The sequence below is a fragment of the Ammospiza nelsoni genome, chromosome 11 (genome assembly GCF_027579445.1).
Source record: "Ammospiza nelsoni isolate bAmmNel1 chromosome 11, bAmmNel1.pri, whole genome shotgun sequence".
Classification (NCBI taxonomy): Eukaryota; Metazoa; Chordata; class Aves; order Passeriformes; family Passerellidae; genus Ammospiza; species Ammospiza nelsoni.
In genome coordinates this window covers 22,269,102-22,281,010 of record NC_080643.1, presented here as the reverse complement: position 1 = coordinate 22,281,010, position 11,909 = coordinate 22,269,102, and the positions used below count along the sequence as shown (strand labels likewise).

Genomic DNA, 11,909 nt, shown 5'->3' with positions numbered 1-11,909 from the left:
TAATGAGCAGGAGGAGAGAAGTCTGAGGGCAAGCTGAGCCTGGGAAAGGGCAGGAAGGAAGATTGGCTCACTTCAAATAAGCATGTTTCCTGGGTAACCCAAGATGCTATTGTAGTCCATATCTATCTGTGCCCAAACTTATTACTGTCTCTTTAAGATCCAGTGCCACGGATGAAAGTTGACATGCAAGGTGCAAAGACCCCTTTTCAAAGTCAGGGGTCTCTCAGGCAGACCTTTCTTGCCTTGTTATCTTTGCTCAAGGCAGAATCTTTGGGGCTTTTCTTTTTCCCCCTCCCTTTTGTTCCTCTCTTGCATCTTGGCCTGCCTCAAGGCAAATTCCAGGAGTGCCTGTCAGCGGCGCTGTGCATAAGGAACAGAGTGGCCCTGCTCCAGCCTAAGTTGCCCACAGCTTCCCAGCAGTGCCCCGCTGAGGCAAAAAGGCACCAAGTCACCCAGCCCAGCTGCTTTGCTTTGCCTTGCTTTGCCTTGCTGTCCTCTGCCCGTGTGGCAAAGTCTCTCCATGAGTTGTAGCTGTTTGCTAAGTATCACCTGCGGAAAGTGCCAGCCACTTTTGCTGTTGGAGAGATAAGCAGGGAGGAAGGCTGACTGCATTTTCCCTTTGTCTCCCCAAACATGGTCGTCTGTGGCAGATGCCATCTTGAAAGGGGAGAGTACCCTCTGTTTTGGGTTTGTCTTTGTTTCTGTGGAGTTTGTGGCATTTGGCAATTTTGTATCTAGTGATTATTTCCACCAGTAAGGAGAAATGAAATATGAGTAGATATAAGAGGATTATGTACTCTGGACCTCATCTTGAGGTATAGGGGGCTGCATGTTATTTGAGTTTTGTCACATGCACCTGCACAGGACAGAGGGCTGCGTATGGCCTCAGCTGCTCAGCAAGAAGTGACCCGCAGTCATCTCAGGGGAAGCCATGGGCACAAGTGATCACCTCACAGGACTGCAGAAACAAAAGCCCCCTTGTCTCTTCCCTCCCTGGCTGCCCCATGGCTGCACTTTGCCATCCTGACAGCCAAACAGTCTCCTCTGGGTCTAGGACTAGTGGGAGGGATGTGGACCTTGTGGTGGCATAGCTGGACATCCCCTGCGTCATGCTGCTGGGGAAGTTGGTGTCATTTCTGGGCCTACCAGACCACCACAGCATCCCTACTTCTCTCTGGGACAGCTCCATGGAAGGGAAGGAGTTCGGTGTCCCTTTGTCCCCATATCTGACTCAGTGTCATGGGGTGCTGGAGCTCATCCTGCAGCATCCACATATGGGCCTTCCCCATGTCCCTACAGCTGGAGACACCAAAAATGGTGACATGGAACAGTGACACCTGATCCCAGTTGTGCTTGGATGGGTCACATACCAACATGGATACCTCTGCTGTGTTTGGTTGTTATCAGGGCACCCCACCTCAGACTTCCCCTTGGCTATGGTTGTAGCTCTGCCTTCACCCTCTACATGGGCACCCCTAGGAAAGGGGGAGAGAAACTGCAGGTGAGGGAGGAGCGGTGAGTATGGGATTGTGGGGAGAGGCTGGCTCTGGTCACCACATTGTCCCTCCAGCACTGGACACTGCTGCCAATTTGGACAGAGCAGGGGCATGGCTCCCACCATTTTTGTTTCCATGCACAGGGGGCTCTTGGGGAGGGGGACTGGATTCCTCACCAAAGCTGGTGGGAAGGAAAGGGGAGTTGCCAGGCTGCAGCCAATCCTCAGACCGTCCCCTGCTGGGGCATTTAGGGCAGACTTCAGGCTCCCCTACACTGTGAGGTGCAGGGAAACAAAGAGGCAATTCCCAGATCCCATGGCATTGGATAGAGCTCTGTGGAAATGGGGAAGCTGCATATCCACTGCAACTCCCTGGAATGGGCTTGATGGTGGGGTCCCATCCTCATCCCAGCTTGAAGATCCTGCCACTGCCACTGCTCCAGGAGTCTGATGACTGTCAGTGGGAAACAGTCCTTTCCAGGGCCAGCAGTCCCCTTGGGGACCACCACACTATAGCTGCTCCACTCCCTTCACTTCTTGCACCCCAAAAAGAGCTCCTGGAGAACTGCTTCCTCAGCCATCCCTGACCCCACAGCTGTGATCCAGGCTGGAAGTGCTCATTGCCTCAACTCTGGGAAGTCCCTTCCCCAGGATGAGACCAGCAGTGCTGAGGGGTCAAGGCATATAACCATCAACTTTTCTCCTTCACTCTCTTATCCCTCTGAGCTTTCCAAGGCCATGGCCCAGTTCTCCTGCAGGTTTGCCACATCACTGGCTTATATACCTGTGGCCCATCAGAGTGGCCTGGCTGTGGGATGGTTGGGAGGTGACAAAGAGGCATGGGACCAGTGCACAGCCTTGGGGCACAGAGAGCCCGGGCATGAGGCCCTGGGGTCAGAATAGGGCTTGCCTGCCCTGTGAGAAAAACAGCCATGTTGTTGTGAACCCACCTGGCAGTGCAGAGCAGGTGGCAACGTCTGTTCTATGCAGGGCCAGATATGCCAGACATAAGTAAAGGGCAATGGATGCAGCACATGGACAAGAGACACACTGACCTGAAAGGGAGGTAGAACAGAGGATTCAGTTCACCCACATCACCCTGATTGTCAAGGTGCTGCTGCAGCCATGAGGGACTGCTCCTGCATGCAATAGAACAACTTTGCTCTCAATCAAATTCTCCTAGCACTCACAGCCATACTCAAGATGCCCCAGCTCACTCCAAGTGGGAACCTCAGAGCCCTCCCCTAAACCTCAGTGCCAGCCCCATTGGCTGCCAGGGCCATTAGCACCAGCAGAGCTGCCCATGCAGAGCCAGCCTGAGGAGACATCTGAGGCCACATCTCTCAACAACCTATTCTTCCTGCTGCTGCACTGACTGCTGCACACTCTGGGCCTCGCTGCTGAAATCATGCAGTCCCCTTGCTGCTGCCTTCTCTCCCTCCTCCTCTACCTCTTCTTCCTCTCTGAGACATGGGCAAACCTGGAGGGTAAGTGGGACCCCTGGCTCATACACATCTACCTCCATGGGACTCCACAGGGGAGAGGCTTCTTGCTTCACACCCCCCTTGGGCACTTGCTTCCTCACTCCTCCTTGTCCCCTGGCTTCACACCTCCTCCCCAGCAGGGATGCAGCCACCCCAGGTAGGTGCAGAAGATGGGAACAGGGGCTGCAAATGCTGTAAGGGGCTTATGTGGAACCCACAGATCCCTGCAACATCAAGGACCCATCCCTCAGTTCCTCCACTTTCCTCAGCCCTCTTTTCCCAGTCCCATCCCTGTCAACCCTTGTCTCATGCAGGGACCTTCACTGTCCGGCTGCTCCAGACTACTACCTTCCAAAACACCTCATTTGCGGACACAGAGGGGCTGGGCCTGCTGGAAGACATCGAACTTGGTTCTCTTGATAAACACACATGGTCCATCCGCTTCTGCCAGCCCTGGGTGCGCCCAGCCCTTCCCCGTGCTGACTGGGACACCATTGAAAACCTGCTTAAGATCTATTTGCAGCAGTTCAACCATCTAATCAATGAAGGGGCCACGCAAAAGGACATCCCCTGTGAGTGCTCGGTTTTCACTTCATCCCCTTTCTTGAAAAGCAGCTGGGAGGTGGGGAAGGATCTGATAGTGCTGGTGCTGTATAGGAGACAATGACCATGTCTAGAGGAAGGAAATCCCAGCCCCTCACGCAACCTCTCTCTCCTCTTTGCCCCGCCAGACCCCTTTGTTGTTCAGTGCACAGCAGGCTGCACGCTGTACCCCAACAGAACCTCCCTGGCCTTTGGCTATGTGGGTTACAATGGTCAGGATTTCCTCAGCTTCGACACAAAGAATTTCACCTGGACCCTCTACCAGGACACCGAGTTGTCACAGTATGTCCAGTCCTTTCTCCGGAACTACACCGCCTTGAGTGAGCTGGTGGAAACTCTTTTCAATTATACTTGTGTCGATGACATGGAGATGTTGCTGCACTATGGGAGGGCAGCTGTGGAGAGACAAGGTGAGACCACCCTGACCCTGCAACAGCCAGCCCACAGGCCCCCACACTGGGGCCCAGCTGTGCCCCACCCCTTTGCTCTCACTCCCCAGAGCTGCCTGTGGCCACGGTCTTCGCCCGCACCCCCAGCCTAGACCAGCTGCTGCTTGTTTGCCATGTCACTGGCTTCTACCCCCGTCCCATCAGCGTGGCCTGGCTGCGGGATGGCCAGGAGGTGCCTCCGGGCCCGGCGCTCAACACCAGCACCGTCCTGCCCAACGCTGACCTCACCTACCAGCTCCGCAGCGTCCTGGCCGTGGCCCCCCGCGATGGGCACAGCTATGTCTGCCGTGTGCGCCACCACAGCCTGGGCACCCGCAGCCTTCTCATCCCATGGGGTAGGTGCCACCCGTGGGGGATGAGATGGGGGTCCTGAGCCACCCTGCACCACAAGATGGAGCAAACCCCAGAAAGCTCATGGCAGCTTCTCCTTATGTTTCCCAGGGAACTCAGAAGTGGTGCTGATCACAGGGCTCATGGCCGGGCTGCTTGCAGCCATGGCTGTAGCTGCCATGTCGGTGCTTTGGGTGTGGAGACAAAGGTCAGTCCCTGTCTTCCCCATGGAGTGGCATTGAGAGAGGAGAGAAAGGAATGCTGTGGGGATTTCTGCACTGAGCAGCAAAGCTCTTGCTTGGATCCTGGCAGATGCTGTCTGCACTCCCACAAGGTCTCTGCCATGCAACATCCACCCATCTCCCTCTTGTTTCAGAAAGCACCAGCAGATGGAAGAATCAGAGTCCAGGAACTCCATCCTGAGCAAAGAAGCTTAGCTCAGAAGAGAGCTAACAGTTCCCATTCCCTCCCACGGCCTACAGAGTAACCAGAACTACCTTTTTCTGCTTTACCTAAGTTTTGGGCATTGCCAATTGCAAGACTAACTTGATTCAGAGATGCACAAAAGAAACCTGGCGAGAGAAATCTGAGCTTTTGACTCACCTGAATTTTCTAAACAGATGTAAGTGCACATCTGTGACTTCCTCCCTTGTTACACATGATGGTCTCTTCGCTTGTGGCACTGGCCAGTCCACCCACTGATGCTGTAGGGCACCTCAATACCCAATGGCAAATCCTCCTGGTTCTGCTTCAGTAACACTTTTGTCAGAAGGTGGAAAGATGTCCCCTTCTACTGTCACTTTCTGGTAATTTTTTTTCCTAAAAATTGCTTTTATTAGCCATATCCCAGAAATATTTGTGCTGAGACTGAACTGTTCCACATAGACTAACAGAACTTGGTCAGAAATGGCTTTACAAAGTGCTGAGTAATACTGAAACTCTGATGTAATGTGTGGGAGCTGCATATGTGTATGAAACGAAAATAAACCATTCATATTTTCACTAAGTAAAATCTGCCTTTCCTTAGCAGTTGAATGGGCTTGGAGAGGTTTTGATCAGCCATGTATGCAAGTTGAAACACCGCTGAATTATAGGCACTAAATTGCAGGAAGCACCAAGGCATAGGGGAAAAACAGTACATGTGTGCCCGTGCATATATGAACATGTTCTCAGATATTGCATGGAAATAAACAACTGTGCACATGGCAGTAAAGTATCCCCAAGGCTCCCAATAAAGGAGAAAAAAAGAAGCCCATGTCCCATGAAACATAGCAGAGTTCACACACACACAGGAAGGCATGTAGTTCATGCTCCCAATCAACTTGAACATGTAGCTTCAAAAGGTTTGGTTTCACTGGACAACTTCCTGCAGTTTCCCAGGATAAGTCTGGCAGCAATGGCAAGCCAGAAAACCTGGCTGTCTTGTGGCCATATCCATCACAAATCCAATGGTGTTTGTTCCGCCCTGGCCAGAACCTGGAAACAACAATGCTAGGGTAAGTACTGTGTTTCCCTAGCAGCCAGTGTCACCTGCTGGCATCACATGGCTCAAGGAACTCACTGAAAGAGGAGTGACACCAAGCCTCTCCCAGCTCCTGCTGACTTGGGACAGGCAGATGAAACATTTAGGTGTGGGCATGCCTCCCTGTGGCCTTGGCACCCACAGGGCAAATGGGGCAATTCCTCTCCCAAGCAGAGTGGAACATCCTGCAGCACTCATGATACCAGGCAGACCTGGAGATAGGTGCAGCCAGTCAGAAAACCTGTTGAGGAAATCTGTTCATGTGACTGACCTCCCAAGAGACCCTACAGTTCCACACCCACAAACAGCTGGTACCAGAGGGGTGTCTGCAAGTGTTTGCTCACATCCCCTAAGAGACCTTACAATAACACATCCCATCCAGGCATTTTTAGAAGGCTCTTAAGGCACCCCATCACAGCCCAGTGCAGTGGTTGCTGCCGCTCACCCACACACCCAGTATGGCACCCAGAGGCACTGCATCCCTGTTCCCTCCACTCCAACTCCCCCAGGCCCAGCTTGGGGGGCTTACAGCCTTCACCTCAGGGGAGATTGCAAGGACCAATGTCACCTGTGGCGTCTTTGAGGACCAGTGGCCACATGAGAACCTCAAAGTCCAATAGTGCTCTAGGGCAGGAGGGAAGTGAGGACCAGTAATCACTTCAGAGGACTGTAAGGACCAACTGATGTCAGCTGAGGAAACTGTGGAGTCCAGTGGTAACCTGGGTGTGACTCTGAGGACCATGGTCCCTTGAGAGGACTCTGAGGACCAACAGACTGTGTGGACCTACAGTGAGTCCCCTGTCTCCTTGGGTCATTTTCAGACCAGAAAAGTGAAAATATGAAGGAGGAAGAAGTTGTGAGCAAAAAAGGAAGTGAAAAAAACTCCTGACATGAGAAGTACATTCAATAGAGAAGTGGAAGGGCTAAAGCAGAACTGTAAAGCAGATCCACTGAGAGAGTGGGAGACATGGAAGGAATTTCTGTGGGGGCTGGACACATTGTGACCACCCACACAAGCCAGGTGCCTGCTCCTGTCCTAAGAGCAACTCAGGCAACTCACAGGACAAAGGGCTGCGTATGGCCTCAGCTGCTCAGCAAGAAGTGACCAGCAGTCGTCTCAGGGGAAGCCATGGGCACAAGTGATCACCTCACAGGACTGCAAAAACAAAAGCCCCCTTGTCTCTTCCCTCCCTGCACTTTGCCATCCTGACAGCCAAACAGTCTCCTCTGGGTCTAGGACTAGTGGGAGGGATGTGGACCTTGTGGTGGCATAGCTGGACATCCCCTGCGTCATGCTGCTGGGGAAGTTGGTGTCATTTCTGGGCCTACCAGACCACCACAGCATCCCTACTTCTCTCTGGGACCAAAGTATTCAAAAGCTCCATGGAAACAAAATATTCAGTGTTTGGACACTACTGAGCTGAACTCCTCAAACTTGCCCTTGCTTGTGGTTTTGGTTCTGCCTTTGCCCCCAGTGCAGGCACTACCCAAAAGAGGGGAAGAGAAACTGCATGTTGAGGGGAGGAGTTGAGAGGAGGAGTCGATTGGAAACATTGTGAGGAGAGGCTGGCTCTGGTCCCCCCATGATCCCTCCAGCACTGGGCACTGCTGCCAATGGGGACAGAGCAGGGGCATGGCTCCCACCATTTCTGTTCCCACGCACAAGGGGCTCTTGGGGAGGGGGACTGGATTCCTCATCAAAGCTGGTGGGAAGGAAAGGGGAGTTGCTTGCCCCACCCCCAGGTGTTTAGAGCAGAGTAGGGGCTCCTCAGCAGTGTCCTACAGCTTTGGTGTAGGTGGAACAGCTTGTTGCCTCCTCCCTGGGAGCCCCATCCCCAGAATTAGGCAAGTGACGCAGGAGCAGCCTGAGCTGGAGGTGCCAGGAGAGGGAGGGGGTATCCCTTCTCCCTGGTAGGGGTTAAGAAGACAGCAACCATCTTTCTCCTGTCAGGTCTGAAATCCAAAAGCCATCGTCACCTCCATTGGTGCGGATGCATCCCACAAGAACAGGGATAGGACAACAGGTGGGGAGGGGGAGTCAGGAAAACCCAGCTTAGATGCTTGAATATCTATTTTCCTAGTGCTGTTTCATTGGTCTCTCTTTCCCCGCCTTCTCCTTCTGGCTGAGATTTCCCCAGCCCCAGCCTGTCAGGGCATTTCGTGCTCAAGACCTTACTTCAGCTTCTGTCCCTCCCACACATCCCCAGCTTTCAGCTTGGGACCTCTGGGCCCCTCCCTTGACACATTGATTCTCCAATTGGTGGAGAGCCACCGCAGTGACTGCTGGGCTGGGTTGAAGCTTAGGTTCCCACAGGTTCTTCCTCCTCCCACAGTCACTGCTGCTGCTTCTTCAGCCTTGCCGCGTGCACCATGCAGCCCCCTCACCTCCTCCTCTTCCTCTTTCTCCCGATCCTCCTCCCTGGGATGTGGGCAGACCCAGAGGGTAAGTGGGAGCCCTGGCTCATCTCAACCACTCTTACCACCCCCACCCTGTCAGAGAACCCCACAAGTTCTGCTCAGGGGAGGCATGGCCAGGCCACTGTGCCATATCGGGGGGGTGTGGATGATTCCCAGCATCAGAGGGCCACCTCCCATCGTGCACCACCCAAACATGCCTTGTCCCTGCCCACCCTTCCTGCCTCCAGCTCAGGACTTCTGCCTCACCAGTTCCAACACAAGGCCTTGGGCACACAAGCAGAAGAGACAAAAGTGGTCCCCAGCCAGGTGGTGGGTGTGGAGTTACCCTGCAAGATGTCCTCCCCCTGCCGGGAGCCCAGGGGTGCCAGGCAGATCTCAGCTCCACATGGTGCTGAGGGCCTCTTCCAGCAGCCTCTCATTCGTCAGGGAGCTGCACCTGCCAGAGGGCTTTCTGGGCACTGCTGTCACACAGACAGTTTTACCACAACCCTGTGAGACCTTACGCTTCCGGGGCAGGCAGCGTCAGACACAAAAAGTCAGGACTGATCTCTGGGCTTGGCTGGTGTCCTGGGCCTATCAGGGACCCACAAATCTGGACAAAATGCCCTTTTCTATCAACCATCCTCCATATCCTCTGTACCATGTCCAGATCTGTGGCAGATACAGGTCCTGGCACAGGTGTTTCTCCTGGGGGGAAACATCACTCCAAACGAGCAGCAAGGTGCCCTTTCATCTGCTCTGCACAGTAATACAGCAGCTGTGGCCAGGAGGGAGGCATGGAAAGGAGGGCACAAAATGCCTAAAATCCTCTGCAGGAGACAACCACTTTGCTGAAAGAAAAATAGAGAAGGAAAAAGAGCAGTGAAGTTAGAGGAAGTTCAGACAGGAAAGCAACCCTGAGCAGGATAAAGAGCATAGAATCATAGAAGCGCAGAAGGATTTGGGGTGAAAAGGACCTTTAAAGGCCATTAAGTCCAACCCTTCTGCCATGGACAGGAACACCTTCCCTGCTCAGAGCCCCAAACAACCTGGCCTTGAATGTTTCCTGGGATGGACATCCACCATATGTCTGGGTAATATGTACCAGTGTCTCACTACCCTGCACTTAAAAGATTTCTTTCTTATTATCTAGTCTGGATCCCCTGTTTCCACTCCAGCACCTCCACTTCGTGTTTCCCCTTCAGCACCTCCACTCATCTCCTTCCTGCACCCTTTCCTGTCTCCATCCTCTCTCCTAGCAGAGCCACAGGTTATCCAGTACCTCCTGACTAGCCTCTTCGCCAACATCAGCTCTGCTGAGGTGTCATGTGTGGCACTCGTAGGGGACATAGCCATCTTTACACTGGATCCGGCCAACTGGAGCATCCACTTCCACTGGCCCTGGGTCAGCCAGGCTGCAGCTGAAGATGATGGGGAAAAGATGATGTCCCAGTACAAAATTGCTCTGCGCAATATGATCCGATTTGTGCACGACACAGTTCAGCAGACAAAACAGCACTGTGAGTACAGAAACGAGCCCTGCCACACCCCTAGTCCTTCTCCCCAGGTTTTGGCTGTGGCCTTCTCCCCACCAGGATGGCATTTGGGGGGATCTCACAGGGTGCAACAGCTGCTGAAACACTGCAGCTGCTGGAGAATATGACTAGCAGGAGTGGGTAGGGCAGCAGACCAAAAATACCCCTTGGGGCTTCTGCCATCTAGCACAAGGAACCCCTGTGTATATCAGGGAGCTGCCACCAAATTTACTGGAGCTGAAGGATTGACACAGCAAAGATCATGAAAGAGAAAACTGGGGCAAATACTTTGGGGACAGAATTCTTTTTAAGCAAGCACTCCACACCAGTATCCACTCCATTCTTCCAAGGGGCCTGAGGGCTTGCAGGGTGTCTGGGGCCTCCTGAAGCATGGCCTTACCCCCTGCTGCCCATTGCACCCTGCTTTCCACTGCATCCCTGTATGTGCTCTCAGACACATCCCATCTCATGCCACCCACGTTCAACCCACTCATGGGACCTCTCCATTGGCTTTGCTGTTGACAGACCCCTTGGTGGTTCAGTTCCGTGCAGGCTGTGTGCTGTACCCCAATACGACGAGCCAGGGCTTCCTGAATGTTGGCTGGGATGGCAGAGACCTCGTAGCTTTTGAGGTAGATAAACAGGGCTGGGAGGCCCGGCAGTCATCCCAGATGGCAGAGCTGGTCAGCAAGAGCCTCAACAGGCAGAAGTCTCTCAGAATACTCCTGGAGCACCTTCTCTCTATCTGGGTATGCCAGAGCAACTTCCTCACCCTGAAGAGGTATGGGAAGGAAATTCTAGAGAGACAAGGTGAGACCACCCTGACCCTGCAACAGCCAGCCCACAGGCCCCCACACTGGGGCCCAGCTGTGCCCCACCCCTTTGCTCTCACTCCCCAGAGCTGCCTGTGGCCACGGTCTTCGCCCGCACCCCCAGCCTAGACCAGCTGCTGCTTGTTTGCCATGTCACTGGCTTCTACCCCCGTCCCATCAGCGTGGCCTGGCTGCGGGATGGCCAGGAGGTGCCTCCGGGCCCGGCGCTCAACACCAGCACCGTCCTGCCCAACGCTGACCTCACCTACCAGCTCCGCAGCGTCCTGGCCGTGGCCCCCCGCGATGGGCACAGCTATGTCTGCCGTGTGCGCCACCACAGCCTGGGCACCCGCAGCCTTCTCATCCCATGGGGTAGGTGCCACCCGTGGGGGATGGGGTGCAGGCTGCACATACCAGCCCCGAGCCCTGTGAGGGTGGCAGCTCCTGACTGGCGCTGCCACCCTCACACAATTGTCCTCTTCTCTCCCTGTCCCAGAAAACCACAGTGCAGCTCCAACCATCAGTATCACCATTGCAGTGCTGGTTCTTGTGGCCACAGCCTTTGCTGGGGGTTTTTGGTGGTGGAAGCGCAGGTGAGCTCTCCCTCTCATCCTCCTGCTGTAAGATTTTATGGGCATATAGGTCGGTTCAGGGGTTGCAGCAGCTCTGTAGGGGTGAAGTCCCTGACTGTCACCACAGCTCACACGTAGTCTTTGCAGGAAAGGTAACGAGGCTACATGGGAGACCCAGGAATTCATCATCTGAGGTCTTGCTGCCCACACAGCAACAGCTGCTTGCTCTCCGTTCTTCATGCCCCACCCCTGACTCATCAGCACCAACAAGATTTTGTTCTGGAAAACAACTGCATTAAACAGCTATGAACTTCTTCTGATACATATGGTTCCTGTGTCTCTCACCCTTCTTCCCCCCTCAGGAGCTTTTCTCAGGAAACTCCTCTGTGCACTACAGATACTCCCTATTGCAGGCAGATGCTCTTCCTTTTCCTGGACTCTGGTTGGTCTCCATCTGGCATGTCAGGAGAAGCCAGTCCTCTGACAGCCCCTTCCACATCTCCCCATGGCCAGTGTCTATTCCTGACAGGGCAATCACAACCCAAGGCCAGACCACTGTGGGGTTGCTGAGTGAGATGTGTGATGGTGCAGGCCACAAATCAGGGATAGGTGGAGAGATGTGAGCTCTTCACTGGCGAGACAAGGGAAGGGAGGAACTAAGTAACACCCCTGACATCCCTGACACATTTTGAGCACACTGAGCTGCTCCA

The 11,909-nt window shown here is 54.0% G+C and overlaps 2 protein-coding genes across 2 annotated transcripts; both read left to right on the top strand.

Annotated features, from left to right (window-relative positions):
- Positions 1-2,903: 2,903 nt before the first annotated feature.
- On the top strand, positions 2,904-4,493 carry LOC132077990 (antigen-presenting glycoprotein CD1d-like). The gene is made up of 5 exons (XM_059479809.1): positions 2,904-2,982; positions 3,294-3,551; positions 3,711-3,992; positions 4,082-4,366; positions 4,429-4,493. The coding sequence occupies exons 1-5, from the start codon at positions 2,904-2,906 to the stop codon at positions 4,491-4,493; spliced, it is 969 nt and encodes a 322-aa protein (XP_059335792.1).
- A 3,760-nt stretch (positions 4,494-8,253) lies between these two features.
- LOC132078202 (T-cell surface glycoprotein CD1b-3-like) lies at positions 8,254-11,521 on the top strand. Its single transcript, XM_059480218.1, has 6 exons — positions 8,254-8,326; positions 9,543-9,800; positions 10,341-10,625; positions 10,715-10,999; positions 11,124-11,220; positions 11,347-11,521. The coding sequence occupies exons 1-6, from the start codon at positions 8,254-8,256 to the stop codon at positions 11,390-11,392; spliced, it is 1,044 nt and encodes a 347-aa protein (XP_059336201.1). The 3' UTR covers positions 11,393-11,521.
- The last annotated feature ends 388 nt before the right edge of the window (positions 11,522-11,909 follow it).

What these genes read in the sequence shown, in the direction of transcription:
- LOC132078202 (XM_059480218.1), top strand. Translation starts at nt 8,254, where the DNA reads ATGCAGCCCCCTCACCTCCTCCTCTTCCTCTTTCTCCCGATCCTCCTC. An exon ending in TCAGCAGACAAAACAGCACT is followed by an intron (nt 9,801 to 10,340) that starts GTGAGTACAGAA and finishes TGCTGTTGACAG; the next exon opens with ACCCCTTGGTGGTTCAGTTC. An exon ending in TTTTGGTGGTGGAAGCGCAG is followed by an intron (nt 11,221 to 11,346) that starts GTGAGCTCTCCC and finishes TAGTCTTTGCAG; the next exon opens with GAAAGGTAACGAGGCTACAT.
- LOC132077990 (XM_059479809.1), top strand. Translation starts at nt 2,904, where the DNA reads ATGCAGTCCCCTTGCTGCTGCCTTCTCTCCCTCCTCCTCTACCTCTTC. An exon ending in GGCAGCTGTGGAGAGACAAG is followed by an intron (nt 3,993 to 4,081) that starts GTGAGACCACCC and finishes CTCACTCCCCAG; the next exon opens with AGCTGCCTGTGGCCACGGTC. An exon ending in CAGCCTTCTCATCCCATGGG is followed by an intron (nt 4,367 to 4,428) that starts GTAGGTGCCACC and finishes CACAAGATGGAG; the next exon opens with CAAACCCCAGAAAGCTCATG.